Genomic DNA, 14148 nt, shown 5'->3' with positions numbered 1-14148 from the left:
AAGATGGCTGCTGTGTATTGCTCACCGGTGAGTAGCAGGTCTCTACTGTTGCCCTGAGCATATGTAGTCCCTACATGCCTAATGATGCACATGAATGCACTATGAGGTGGGGCTCGGACTTTGCATGGTATCTTAGGATGTTGTGGTCACTCGTGGGGCTAAGCTGGAGCCTGCTCCTGTGCTGCAGAGAGGAAGCCTTGCACACTTGCTTCCTCAGAGCCTTCATGTTGGGCCGTCTGGCTCTAACCTGTACCTACCTCTATCCTGGTGCCATCAGTGGAGCTGGGACAGGTAGGTAATATCACAGAAACTTTTTCATGACCCAAAGGAGCTTAAAGATAAAAGAGCTGACTTTTCTAATCCTCTTATACCTGAGGTGATTTGTCCTTAACCAGGCTGTGGTTCCCAGGGTACTCTGCCAATCTCTACCTAGAGAAAAATCACCAGGGAGGAAGAAGTGATAACAGGAATATTAGAAGGTGGTAGTTGGGGTGGGCGTGGAGGCACACTCTAATCCCAGCATTCACGGAGCACAGACTGAAGGCAGACCCCTGAGACTTCAAAGCCAGTCAAGTATACCCAGCAAGTTCCAGGTCACCCAGCACTGCAGAGTAAGACCCTGTCTAAAACAAAACCCAAAGAATTGTCACTGGAAAGTAAGTTACGTATCTGATACTGCGTCACCCCAGTGCTCAGTATATACTTCCTAAAAGCAGGACCACTCCCTGTCATAGCACAATGCGCGGAGTCAGAGGGACCCGGATGGCATACTGCTCTATGCACACTTTACCTGAGATCCTGGTACCTTTGCTTTTTTAGTAAAAGGAAAAAATAGTTCTGGGGATGTAGCCCAGTTGGTAGAATGCTGGCGTAGGATACATGGAGTTTTAGGTTCAGTTCCTAGAGCTCAATAAAATGGCACACATGACTGTAATCCCAGAATTTAGGAGCTAGAAGCAGAAAAGGGAAGTGCAAGGCCACCCATGGCTTAACAGTGACTTCAAGGCCAGTCTGAGCTACAGAAGACCCCTTATCGATCATCAATCGATCAATAATAAATTAAAATAAATGTAGGATCTTTCACTGTTATTATCTTAGTCACTTCTAATCTAGAATGATTGACTTCTGGCTTTCCTGGTCTTTATTTTATTTTTAGACTATGTCTCATTAAATACAACTTAGCCTCATCTTCCTGCTTCTACCTTCCAAGTGCTAAAACTACAGGCATTGGACTTCATGCCCAGCCTTTGTTCTTGTCCCTAAGTAACCTCACAGTTTTAGAGGACGTGGGGCAGTCATTTTGTAGCCTGTCCCTCGGTTGGGTGATCTCTGATGTTTCTTCATATTTGAATCCAGGCTGTGCATTTTGGCAGGCGCCTAGCAGAAGTAAGGCAGTGTCAGGACACCACGCAGGAGGCACGCAGTGTTAATTGTGTGCTCGCCATTCCTGCTCCCTCTTCCCTTTGTAGATGAGCAATTTAGGGAGAAAATTTGAGATGTACATATCCTCCTCAACATCCATTTATAAGCTGTCATATAAATTATTTCCTTGACGGTTTGGGAAAGAGATTTTTATATATTTATTCCATCAATAAAAGGGATGAGAAAAGAAATAGGTTCTGTGAATGCATGGATGTTAGTGGACAGTGAAAGGCAGCTGGGAGCTAAGGGAGGTTAACCCTCTTGTCTTCCATCAGAGTGGAGTGGAGAAGGGAGAAATTCACGTTGGGCAAGCCTGATGACCTGAGTCCAGTTCCCAGATCCCTGCTAGAGGGAGAGAACTGACTCCCGAGAGCTGGCCTCTGACCTCCTCAGGGCCCTGTGGCACGCACGTCGTGCCCACACTGACATACATGGACTGTTTACAACACATGGTAAAAATAAATATTTAAATTTAAAAACAGGACTTGGAGCGTGGACCCTGGGTTTCAACCTAAGCACCGAAACAAACAAACAAACAAAGCAGCATGGATTTGTTGATCTAATTAGATAGATCTCTACATTGTGACTTGCATCTTCCTTTTCCAGGGAGTGGGTGGTCTCTTTGCAAGCTCTGGGCTCCCACTTCGAGCTTAGCCTATGATACCATCCCCACACAAAGCTGCTGCAGTGATCTCCCTGCTGGGAGCTAGGGGCAAAGACTCCTAAGCTGGGAGGCTGGCTGTTTCCTTTGCTGCAAACACTGGACTTGGATACTTTAGAGTCTGTTTTGTTTGGTTGTTTTTTTTTTTAAAAAAAAAAAAACTCAAACAGAATTTTTTTTTCAATCTTGAGGAGAACTTCTGAAAGCAAATATGACAGCACGCACGCCTCTCATTCCACAAAGGTCACCCCATATTTGAGCTTGGCTAAAGGCCTAGATCACAGTATGCCCGTATTGTCTAAGAATGTCACACAGTTCTCAGCCAAGTGGGCACAGTCCCGGTTGTCTGTCTTCATTCTCTGAGCCATGCTTCTCTAAGCAGGAAGACATGATGGGCAGAAGTACCCCGAGAAGGTTGGAGGCAGGGTTACTGGGGAAGGGTAGGATCCTGAGGTTGACTCTGCTCCTCTTTGTCTGGTCCCAGCTACCCTATGAGAAGAACTGCAAGAACAAAGTGTTCTGCATCGCTGAGATCCAGCTGACCACCGCCATCTCTCAGTGAGTCGGATCTTGTTATCATCACCATCATTTCTGCAGCTGATGTCTTCCCAAGGGTCCACCTGGGCACGCCCCACAACCAGATCCATGAACGTTCCTTTCCCTGTCTCCTCATGGCCCTCAACACAACTTTGTATTTGTTATTTCAGCCGAGGGAGGCAAGCTAAAGATTTGTCTTCCTATTGTATAGACTGGGAACAGAGAAATAGTGAAGGTCCTTCCATAGACCATTTGGCATATCAGTGGCCATTTAGTGGACCTGAACCAAGGTCACTTGAGCTCCTAGACAATGCTATGTTCACAGTGATCCTTACTCCTAGAACTTCCTCTGGTTCACCTCTTGGACAAATTCATAAACAAATTCTGGAGTAGTTCTACTCTATTCCAGGGACTCTAGTCCTGGGAAACACTGCAGTCAACCTTACAGACAAGCATTCTTCCCCTCCTGGTACTTAAGGGGGAAAGGGACAGATAAGTCAACTCTAGGTTTGTAAGTTAAGGTGCAAAGATAAGTCAGACAGGGAGGGAGCAGTGAGGGAAAGGGATGAGGTTTAAATGTGGTGGTCAGGAAGGGTAACAGGAGACTGTGGGTACCATCCTTGTGGGTAGAGCAAACACTGTGATGGTAGCAGGCCTGGCAGGTGGGGTATGAACCTCATGTGAATGCAGAAGGGAGAGGGGGAGAAGGAGTAACATGGGGCCTATGGGACCTTAGAAGGGCCTTGGATGTGAGATGGGGGGGGGTCAGAGGAGCAAAGCACTCACATCTTACAGTCTAGCTCTTGTCAGCCCAGTAGTTCTCAACCTTCCTAATGCTTTGACCCTTTAATACAGTTCTTCCCGTTGTGGTGACTCCCAACCATAGCACTATTTTCACTGCTACTTCATAACTGTAATTTTCCCACTGTTACAAATAGTAACATAAATGCCTTTGGTTTCCAATGGTCTTAGGTGACCTCTGTGAAAGAGTTGGTCAACTTTGAAAGAGGTTGTGAGCCACTGTACTAGACAATGACGAACCTTAGGCACCAGGGAGAAAATGGTTACTACTGGACAGTGCAGGTGAGGTAAGAGGGTGGTGCCCAGACTGAGTGAGGCAAAGGCAGTGGTTATCTTTTGAAGATAGTCTTAGGATTTGCTGACAGGAGAGGTAGGGAGCAAGGAGAAGGCTCCACCCAGGCATCTAGAACTACATCATCCAATACATTCAGCCCCAGTCCCAGCTGAATATTTAATTCCAAGGTCATTACATTTAAATGCGATAAAAATGTAGTTCCAGGGCTAGAGAGGTGGTTCAGTGCTTAAGAGTCCTAACTGACCTCTCCGGAAGACCCAGATTCGATTCCCAGCAACTACATGGTGGCTCACAACTGCTTATAACCCCAGTTCCAGAGGATCTGATGCCCTCTTCTGGCCTCCCAGGGCACCATATGCATGCAGTGTGCATACATTGATGCAGGCAAAACCATTCATGTACATAAAATAAAAGGAAAAACAACACATGGTTCCTTAGTGGCACCTGCCATATTCCAAATCCAGAATACCCACGTGAGGTTAGTGGCAGTGATACGTCAGCAGATACGGCCCACCTTTCCATCCCTGCAGATGTTTTACTGCAACACTGAATCCAACAAACGTTCAGCTTCCAGATGGGCTTGCTGGAGCGGAGCATGCGACATTCTTTAAAATGCCCTCAATGGCTACCCTGTGTGTCGTGTTGCTGATGACCAGTTGTCTGGAGTTGGCTTCTCTAGGACAGATCCCCTGCCCTTGAGTGGATGTTTGTAAGACTTCCATTTCAGAGGTGCATGATTATTTGGGGCCAGCACTAAGGAACTCATTGAAGACCCAGCTGCTGTCAAGAGGGGATGGATCACAGCCACCTCAGCCTGGCGGCCAGTTCCTTGCCAGGTGATGTGGTGTGCCCAGCTTGCTCTCTATCACCCCCTACTGTACACAGCTGGTAAGCTACGCTTGAGAGCCCACTGTAGCCGTGGGTTTCGACTTCTCTGAGGACATGGATCCCCTACAAAATCAAATGAGAACTAGACTTCCCTGCCTGGACTTCAAAGTGAGACTCTGTCCAAACAAACAAACAAACACACAGACAGGCACTGTGGCTCACATCTGTTACCCAGCACTTGGGAGGTGGAGGCAGGAGGATTGTAAGGCCAGCTGGGATACACAAGTGAGTACAGGATGAGCCTGAGCAACGGAATGAAACTGTTTTAAAATGAGCTCTGTGGTAAAGGCTTCTAGTCTTTTGGCTTCTGTTTTCTCTTCTGCAAGATGGAAAGTAACTGTACGTCTCTGACGGGTAATTCTGAGCATCAATCGAGCTCATGGGGCACAGCATTTGGCCCATGGTAACCACTAAGTGGTTATAATGTTACAAACAGCTTAGTGGCTAAGCAGTTAAGGTGGACATGGAACCAGGGGTTCATCCCTGTTAAAAGGAAGAAAATCTGGGCCTTTGTACAGTTTATCTTAGAGGAGAGTTAAGAATGTGCTTTTCAGGGCTGGAGAGATGGCTCAGTTGTTAAGAGCGCTGACTGTTCTTCCTAATAATGGTCCTGAGTTCAATTCCCAGCAAACACGTGGTGGCTCATAAGCATCTGTAATGGGATCTGATGCCCTCTTCTGGTGTGTCTGAAGACAGCTATGGTGTATTCATATACATAAAATAAATAAATAAGTCTTTAAAAGACAAATAAAATTTCTTTTAATGAAAGAGTGTGCTTTCTGTCACGAGGACTTTTACAGATTAAATACACTGCTGATGTGTTCTCTTTCTCTCTCTCTCTTCTCTTTCGCCCTTCACAGGCAAGACCTGGTGGTGGGTGTCACAAAGGAGGTGACCATGAACATCAGCCTGACTAACTCTGGGGAAGATTCTTACATGACAAACATGGCTCTGAATTATCCCAGAAACTTACAGTTTAAGAAGATACAAAAGGTACTCGTGACAGACTTGGGAAACATGCTGCCATGTCTTTTCCTTGCTTGCCTGCCTGATTCTATTCCATGGCCAACGGCCTCCTTCTGCTCTGTGCAATACAGGAATAGCAATTAGACGAATCCTCTCTGATTCTGTGCCCTGCAGACCTATGGCACCACCATTTGCTTACACAATCCGCCCTCCTTGCACAGCCTCTCTTAACCAGGATTATGGGAGGTAAATTTTAATGCCTAAGGAATGGAGGAAGTTAAAAGCCTACCCTACTGTTCATCATGCTGGGCTTACAGACACAAGGCCAGCTGCAAAGATGGGCTAGCAATTGTGTGGCTGCCAAGTATCACGGCACTGATGTTTTGTTCTGTTAATTCAAAGGTTCTTTTGGGAACTAGAAAACCACCCTGCTCTTGTCTGGGGAATCTATGTCACTTTGACAGAGAGAACTAGATCCAGTGCCCCCTGGTACAGAGCTGCAGATACAGTGTTTCTGGTACAGAGCTGCAGATACAGTGTTTCTGGTACAGAGCTGCAGATACAGTGTTTCTGGTACAGAGCTGCAGATACAGTGTTTCTGGTACAGAGCTGCAGATACAGTGTTTCTGGTACAGAGCTGCAGATACAGTGTTTCTGGTACAGAGCTGCAGATACAGTGTTTCTGGACACAGCTTTCCTTGGACAGGGTCTGTTAACCCAGTTGGGATCATGCTGCCCATGGCATCGCTGATCCCTTTACCCTTCCCTGCCCTGGGGCTCTCAGGACAGCCTTTTTCCTTAACTCCACTTATCCCCAACCCTCTGACAACTCTGCATTTCCTTTGTGGAGTGAGGAGACTCTCCAAGACAGTTTTCCTCGTTGCTGTGGGTCAGTAAAACCTGACTCTGTTGGGACTAGAGGTTTGCCCCGGGTAGGGGTCTCAATTTGCTTGAGCTAAGTTAGCATATATTGAATGAAAAATTGAAATTATCTTCTACATATCTAGAATGGAACTAGTGATGGGTATCAGGGCGTAGGTCTGTTTGGTGATCTAGATGAGGAGTCCTAGTTGAGCCCAAACTTTCCCTCCATCTCGGTGAGACACTCGCCTTCTTCTCCATGAGGACTCTACAGGGTGCTGTCAGCTGGAACCAGTCTCCACTGCCACTGTGCCTCGCTCACAGAGCATTACCCTTAACTCTGGGTTTAAACTCAATTCTCAGTTGTGAGAAGGCTAGGGACCAAGCCTGACGTGTAGACAAACCAGTGATTGGTTGTTGAATTGGTGTGAGGAAACTACTTCTTTTCCTCAAGAGCATCTCTTGGGGCTGGAGAGAGGGCTCCGTTAAGAGTATCAGCTGCACTTCCAGAAGACCTACGTTAGAATCCCAGCAGCTACATGGCAGTTCACAACCCTCTGTAATTCCACTTCCAGGGAAATCTGACATCCTCTTCTGACCTCTGAAGGTACCAGGCATGTACATGCATGCAAATCACACATGTGGGCGAAACACTGCTAGCCATAAAATAAAAATTATACAACAAAGATAAAACATCTTCTGTTTTAACAGCCACTCTCTCCAGATATTCAGTGTGATGACCCCAAGCCAGTCGCTTCTGTCCTGGTCATGAACTGCAAGATTGGTCACCCCATACTCAAGAGATCATCTGTGAGTGAATCTGTTGTGCTTAGGTGTCTCTCCTGCTACCGCTGACTCCCAGCCTCATCTGTAACTTTCAGGTGTGGTTACTATGTTTCCATTTGCTGTCAGTAGTGTTTGGAGTGTTTCCGTGTTTCCATCCTCAGTAGTGTTTACAGCTGCCAAGTCTGCCCTCAAGTGGAGATCTGAGGTGTGGGGAATAGTTTTCTGACCTACAGTGTGGCCACTGTTGGCTTCCCCGAGGAAAGCAGAGGGAAATGGGGGTAATAGGGAAGTGGTGTTAGACCAAATTATCTTTGTATTGTGGTTTCCCTCGCTCATAGGAGGGAGAATAATGTCTATTTGGCTCACTCAGCATTTGCACTGTGAGGCTGAAGTGAAACAGTGGCTAGGCTACAAAAACCATGAGGAATGTAAACTGGGTTTCCTAATGCCACTTAGCCAGTGTCTTAGTCATTGTTCCATTGCCATGAAGAGGCCAGATGACCAAGGTAAGTCTTACAGAAGAAAGCATTCAACTGGGAGCTTAGAGTTTCAGAGGCTTAGTCCATTTTCATCCTGGCAGAGAGCATGGTGGCAGGTAGGCATGGTGTTGGAGAGGTACCAGAGACCTATATCCTGATCAGCAAGCAGAGTGGCCTGGTGTGGGCTTTTGAAACCTCAAAGCCTATCCCCAGTGACATAATTCCTCCAACAAGGACACACCTTCTAAACCTTTTTATCTGTCCGAGTTCCACTCCCTGGCATTGAAGCAGTCTGGGCCCCAGTAGTAAGCAGTTGTCAGGTGACTGGTTCCCCCACTTACTTATTTTCTCCTTTAAAATAGGTAAATGTCTCAGTGACTTGGCAGCTAGAGGAGAGTATCTTTCCAAATAGGACAGCAGATATCACTGTGACCATCTCCAAGTAAGTAGTGACTGTGTTAGCAACCTTAAGTTCTGGCCTTGGATCCCTGAGCTCACAGAAGTTTCCTCTCACCAAAGATACTGACAGTATTTTAATTCACGCAAAGGAACACTAGGGTATATTCTGGTAGAATGAGCTTTGAACTAGAGTCCTAGTTCTGGCTTCCTTAACTCTGCAAAGCCTCCATGTTCAAAGATAGAACAGGATGTGATGTGGTGCTGGGAAGGAGCTGTCAAACATGGGCAATTCTGTTCCTGAGGCAGTGTCTGGAGCCTTTTTACTTTTTTTTTTTTTTTTTTTTTTGTTTGTTTGTTTTTTTGTTTTGTGACAGGGTTTCTCTGGGTAGCCCTTGCTCTGTGGACCAAGCTGGCCTCAAACTCAGATACCTGCCTGCTGCTACCTCCTGAGTGCCCAGCTTTCTAGGGTTGATTTTGATTACCATGATTTAGGAGGACTACTGAGTCCAACTGTGGAGCTTGTAAATATTCTTTTGTCCCAACTGCCTTCCAAGTACTTCACACCACAGATGCTAATAACTACTATTCAGTGTATAGAACGAGTCTATAACAGAAAATTCTTTGGCCTAAATGTCAAGTAATGGGTCTGAGAAATCCTTATAAAATCAACATTCTCTTAAGTGTGGCCTCAGTGAGTCACTTTGAGCCGATTCTTAGGACGTCAAGGTAACAAAGCAGTTGTGGTCAATTAACATTTGTATTTCTAGTTCCAATGAGAAGTCTTTGGCCAGAGAGACCCACAGCCTTCAATTCAGGCATGCCTTCATTGCAGTTCTTTCCAGGTAAGTACTCCCAAGGGGTCTATGTGTGACAGTCATGCAACAAGGACAGCTTTGGGAGTCTTTGTGTGGACATAAGTGACTGTCAGGGTAGACGTGGGCATTCCCCCTTCTCTGAGGAGGCTGCTTAGTGCTCAACCTCTCTAGGATACTGTCAGGTTCAAAGTTTATCTCCCTCCAACACCCAGCCACCAAAAGAGCAGTCCTACTAACTTGTCCAAAATTGAGTCTAGGCCCAGCTTACCCTAGACTACAGGATTTCTGGTAGTTAAATAAAAGGTAGCATTCTTCAGGAACTTATGAAACTGGTTCCCATCTGCCAAAAGGAGTCCTTTCTCTTACCTCTGGCAAAAGTGGGCATATGGCTCTCCAATTTACATATATCTGGGTGAGACACTGTCAAAAGCTAAAGTGGAGAGAGTAGGGGGCCTGACATTGACAGGCCAGTGCACTGCCACACATGCACAGATGCACAAAGTTGGAGAAAAGGAGAAAACAACTCCAACCGAGTAGTCCAACTTCATAGCTTGCAAATATTCTTTTGTCCCAACTACCTTCCAAGTACTTCACATTTTGACTTTCAGTGTTGAGTCTCTTTGAGGACCTGTGCTGTCTGTCCTGGTGTATTCAGTTGGAAACACTCAAGTTCATTCAGAGCCAGGAAGGAATCTTGAGTTCTCACACATGTCCTCTTATTGCAGACCGTCAGTGATGTACATGAACACGAGCCAAAGCTCTTCTGACCACAAAGAATTCTTCTTCAACGTAAGTGTACAGCAGTTGCTGCCAACCAGAAGCTGGTAAAGCCACCGAGCTCTGACTTTCTGCTCCTCTTACTTGGCAGGTGCATGGGGAGAATCACTTTGGAGCTGTATTCCAGTTGCAAATTTGTGTCCCCATCACATTACGAGATTTACAGATTATAAGAGTGAAGCATCTGACAAAGATTCAGGTATTTAAATGGGATTCTTTACTATGAGCACGCCTCTTTCCAGAGACTACAGATTCTCAAAGGTATAAAAACTCTAGCTTTAGCTAGGCCTGGGGTTACAGGCTTGTAGTTGCAGCTTCCTGAGGATGACACAAGGATGTTCCTTAGTTCAAGCTTGCTGCAGCTATGGAGTAAGAAGCCTGGGTAACTTAGTGAGATCTAGAATGGTAATTTTAAGAGGCCTTTCTGCCCTACTCTGCCCTGTATAAGACACAGAAACTTTATTAGCAAGCTAACTAAACTGGGCAGGTTCTGAGCTATTCTAACCTACAATCCCCACCACAGGCCCTGGTACTTGCTGACTGAGTCTTGCTGTTTGCTCTGCTCCATGTGTTTCCTCAGGGTGATTTTCTCTTGGCCATGTGCTTATGGTCTGTCCTGCCTCATGAAGACCTGCTTCCTCTACTTTGTCCTTGTCCTCGTCATCCCTACCTGAGACCCCCTCCTCAATCTCAAGTCCTTCCTCTCTTCTGCCCAGTGACAGGCTCTAGCTTTTTATTGTCCAATCAGAGATTACTGGGGAACATTCTTTACAGCACATTGGTTAATACAATGCCCCATGTCCAGACTGCAACTGGATCTTGGAGCTCAGAACTCAGTATCTGAATACACAATGCACAAGACCAACCTCAATAGAGATCTTCTCATATACTAAAGAGGGCTAGGGATGCAGCTCAGTAGAAGGCTAGCCTGCACGAGACCCTGAATCAAAACTTAGTACTACAAAAACAAACAAAAAAGTAACAAGGGCTGAAAAATGACTCAGTAAAGCATTTAACAAAACCTAGAGTTGAATCCCCAGAATCAATAATAAAATGCTGTGTGTGGTGGTATGTGCTTATAATTTCACTGCTAAGGAAGTGAAGGATCCCAGAAACCTAGTCTAATTGGTAAATTCCAGGACAACCAATGACTCTGTCTCAATGGTGGATGGCATTCCTGAGGATGACACCTGAGGTTGTCCTCTGACCTACTAATCCCTGTACCAGCCCACAAACCAATGTGCATTTAATTTTAAAAACAAAAGCCAGCCAGGCAATGGTGACTACCTTTAATCCCAGCGCACGGGAGGCAGAGGCAGGTGGATCTCTGTGAATTCAGAGTCTACCTGGACTACAGAGTGAGTACTAGGAGAGCCAGAGCTACACAGAGAATCAAAAAACCAACCAACCAACCACCCAGCCAAACCAACCAACCAACCAACCAAAAGAACAAAACAAAACAAAACAAAAACCAAGATGAGCTTTAGAAAACAAGACTACTTACTTATAGGAAAATACTAGGAGAAACGGTCAGAAGGAAATTAGCCATTAAGATTTTAAGGCAGAGTCTTGATGAAAACAAACAAAATTTCAAACATCAGAGCCACCAGAGACATTTATTTTCCTGTTGAAAATCTATAAACTGTGCTTCTGTGATTGTTGAGTGAATCTGATAAACATTCCGCACACTTCCTGTACGCAGGTGTGCACGCCTCCCTCTTGGTTTTGACTCTCAAGTCTCTCTTGCTCTCTGCTTTGCATCTTGACAACACCAAAAGCAGTTTTGCTCATCCTACATAAGGTATCAAGGCTCAAGAAACAACTCAGGCCTGCAGGCTCCGCTGACAGGAAGAGGGCTTAAAGGGTGCATGCACTTCTCCTCTGTCTAGTTCATTTCCTTTTTTAAAGAACATTTGTTAAAAGCAAGTTTAATCACGTCAACAAACGTTTTGGTTACCTTTTAAAAGACAGGATTCTCTTTTAAGAGGCTGACAGGGAGGCTTTTACCTCCATCCTGCTCTAGTGGCAGAGATTAACTAATAGTACCAGAGGCTTAAAAAGTGTACTTGGTGAGGCTCTGAAAATGCAGGTTCCTGGCTTACTTAAATAGACTATGTCGGCAGAGCAGGTCAGTGGCGGAGCTGAAGTTCAGTACAGTCCTGTGGAAATGCTGCAGTTTCCTCTTTATCTGCTTCATGGCTGCGCTGTGGCATTTAGTCTTAAACCTCATCTTGTTCAGAATCTTGTCCGTGAGGTAATGCAGCCACAGCACGTTATTGTAAGGGTGATACTCGCCCCAGCAGTTTTTGTTCTCCTTCCTCATGAGCCTGTAGATCTCAAACTGGTAGTCACCCTCACCTGTAAATAGGTCCTCCTCAGCAGAGATGTCACAGAAAACCACAATCCCATCCCGCTCCAAGCGGGACAGGGTATAGTCAATGATGTTGACTTGTAGCCCATGGGTGGGAATGGTGCTTGTTTTCCCATTGAGGGTGTAGTGGAGTTCTTTGAGGTTGGTTTTCTTTAAGAGCACATTTCCCCAGTGTAAGTCCCGGTGCTCAAAGTGCAGTGAGGCCTCTGCTACTGCCAGGGATGCGGTGATCTGGTGGAGGATGCTCTTTGCGGTGGCCACGGAGGTTAGCTTTGTCCTCATTCGCTCCAAGTCAATCCCACCAAACTCAAATTCCAGGATGATAAAGAGCTGGTCTTCCTGGAAAAAGTCAGGCCGGTCATTTGCAGACCCTTTGGTTGTGTTATATTGGTCCCAGGCTTTAAGCAGCAAGGGAGGGTAAAGTCCTTGAACACAGTATACTGAGTTCAGCCCAATAAAGCCTTCTGTGCAGTTGTACACCTCGTTAGACAGGAGACTCAGCTCTTTGGAGATGATGATCTCTGGCAGGATCTCCTCGAAGGTTTTTTGGTGGGACCCATTGACTAAATCTGATCCTTCAACAGCAATGATCTTTAGGGCTACAGGTGTTTGGTCTTTAATTATTTGAAACACTTCCCCAAACACTCCTTCCCCAATCTTCTCACAGTGTTCCAGTTGTTCTGTAGAAAGGCAATCACTAAAGGGGATAGGCCCTTCCTGATTACACTCCCCATAAACCTTTTCAGCATAAGATGGCCTTTTGTCTGTGATGTGCAGGGTCTTTAAGGGACTTAGCAAATACATGGAAGAGCATGGAGAAGAAACAATACTGTTTTCTTTGTTCAGGATAGAAGTTGAACATTCAGAGTGGAAGGACCTTGAGAGAGAGCTGGTAATCGATCTGCTGCATACCTCTGCCACGTTGGTTATAATTTTCTTCTTGTGAAAACCGAAGGATGCTCTGGTTTTTGTCCAAGAATCCTTACAGCTAGTATTCAAGTCCCTGGAGCAGAATGAATCTTTCCTTTTCTTCTTAGATTGGTGATAGCGGAGGGGAGAGGTTCCCACTGCTTCTTGCTGTTTCCTTTTCCGGAGTGGTTCAGTTCTCTTGGGCCTGCTGATTTTCCCTGGTACATGAAGGTCTTTGCGAGCACTGGACTCTCCATAGTCTATCTGGTCGACTCCTCGGGACACAACCTTTTTACATGTGGCGGTTCTCTTTCCCAGGCTTGCCAGATCAGGGTCCGTTAGTCTGTTTCCCGTCTGCTGTCTTTCACAACACGATTCCTTCACATTCTCCCCATCAGTCCCCAACTCCTTAGCTTCTGTGGTCCTTGGGTCCACACGGCTAGAGAGAGATGACCTGAACCTGGCTTCGGCTTGGGGGGCACTGCTGGTGTACCTGCCTTTTTCGGTTGCTGCCTCCTGGGGGCAGGGCAGAGACGCTTCACCCAGGGGGGCTACCCGGAAGTGGAGGCTCCCGGGGACTGTAGAGTCTGCATTCAGAGAGTCGGGGGCTCCGGGCGAGGCCGGAGGGCTGAAAAGGGAGGCACTGGTGCCCAGCTCGTTGCTGTTCCTGGACTGGATGCACACGTTGAGGTCCGAGCCGAGGTAGCCCGGGCTGCAGCTGAGGAAAGGTGGCGGTCGCAGCCGGCTGCACGGGGTGCTGCACTTCTGAGGGGGCCGAGGTCGCAGCCTCAGGACTCTCTTAGTGTGTGTCAGGTCCGGAGAGTCGCAGCCCCGAGGACGCCTGCGCCGCGGGCCCACCGGGCTGCCCGGGAAGTCGGGGTCCTCAGGGTTGTCGGAAGCGACAGCCGGTGACAGGTTACTGTCGCTGAGGCTGCTGCTGAAGGAGAGCTTCAGGTTCGGCGGCTGGAACCATTTCACAGCCAGCGGGTCAGGCTGCCGCTGCGACCTCCGGACGCCCCTCGCCCCGTACGTTCGAAAGAGCCGGGTTCCGGACCTCCGGTGAGACGCTGCCATGGCGGGCGCCCGCCCGTCATTTCAAACAGAAACACCGCGAGACTTCTGCGAGCACACGCCGGCCCGCTGGGTCCTAGCGCCGGCCGGTGGCTGCACAGCACGCCTGA

The 14148-nt window shown here is 47.0% G+C and overlaps 2 protein-coding genes across 2 annotated transcripts in view; one reads left to right on the top strand and one right to left on the bottom strand.

Moving 5' to 3' along the window:
* Positions 1-14148, top strand: part of Itgae (integrin subunit alpha E) — a 56370-nt gene that overhangs the window by 34125 nt on the left and 8097 nt on the right. The window contains exons 20-26 of the mRNA XM_032913455.1: positions 2568-2641; positions 5465-5597; positions 7143-7241; positions 8059-8138; positions 8863-8937; positions 9636-9699; positions 9779-9886. Of these exons, the coding sequence (XP_032769346.1) occupies positions 2568-2641; positions 5465-5597; positions 7143-7241; positions 8059-8138; positions 8863-8937; positions 9636-9699; positions 9779-9886 (633 nt within the window). The remainder of the gene's footprint in view (positions 1-2567; positions 2642-5464; positions 5598-7142; positions 7242-8058; positions 8139-8862; positions 8938-9635; positions 9700-9778; positions 9887-14148) is intronic.
* Positions 11276-14071, bottom strand: Haspin (histone H3 associated protein kinase). The gene has a single exon (XM_032913448.1). The coding sequence runs from the start codon at positions 14039-14041 to the stop codon at positions 11786-11788; it is 2256 nt and encodes a 751-aa protein (XP_032769339.1). The 5' UTR covers positions 14042-14071; the 3' UTR covers positions 11276-11785.

This window comes from Rattus rattus, chromosome 9 (genome assembly GCF_011064425.1).
Source record: "Rattus rattus isolate New Zealand chromosome 9, Rrattus_CSIRO_v1, whole genome shotgun sequence".
Taxonomy (NCBI): Eukaryota; Metazoa; Chordata; class Mammalia; order Rodentia; family Muridae; genus Rattus; species Rattus rattus.
This window is presented reverse-complemented; position numbering and strand designations above follow the sequence as displayed.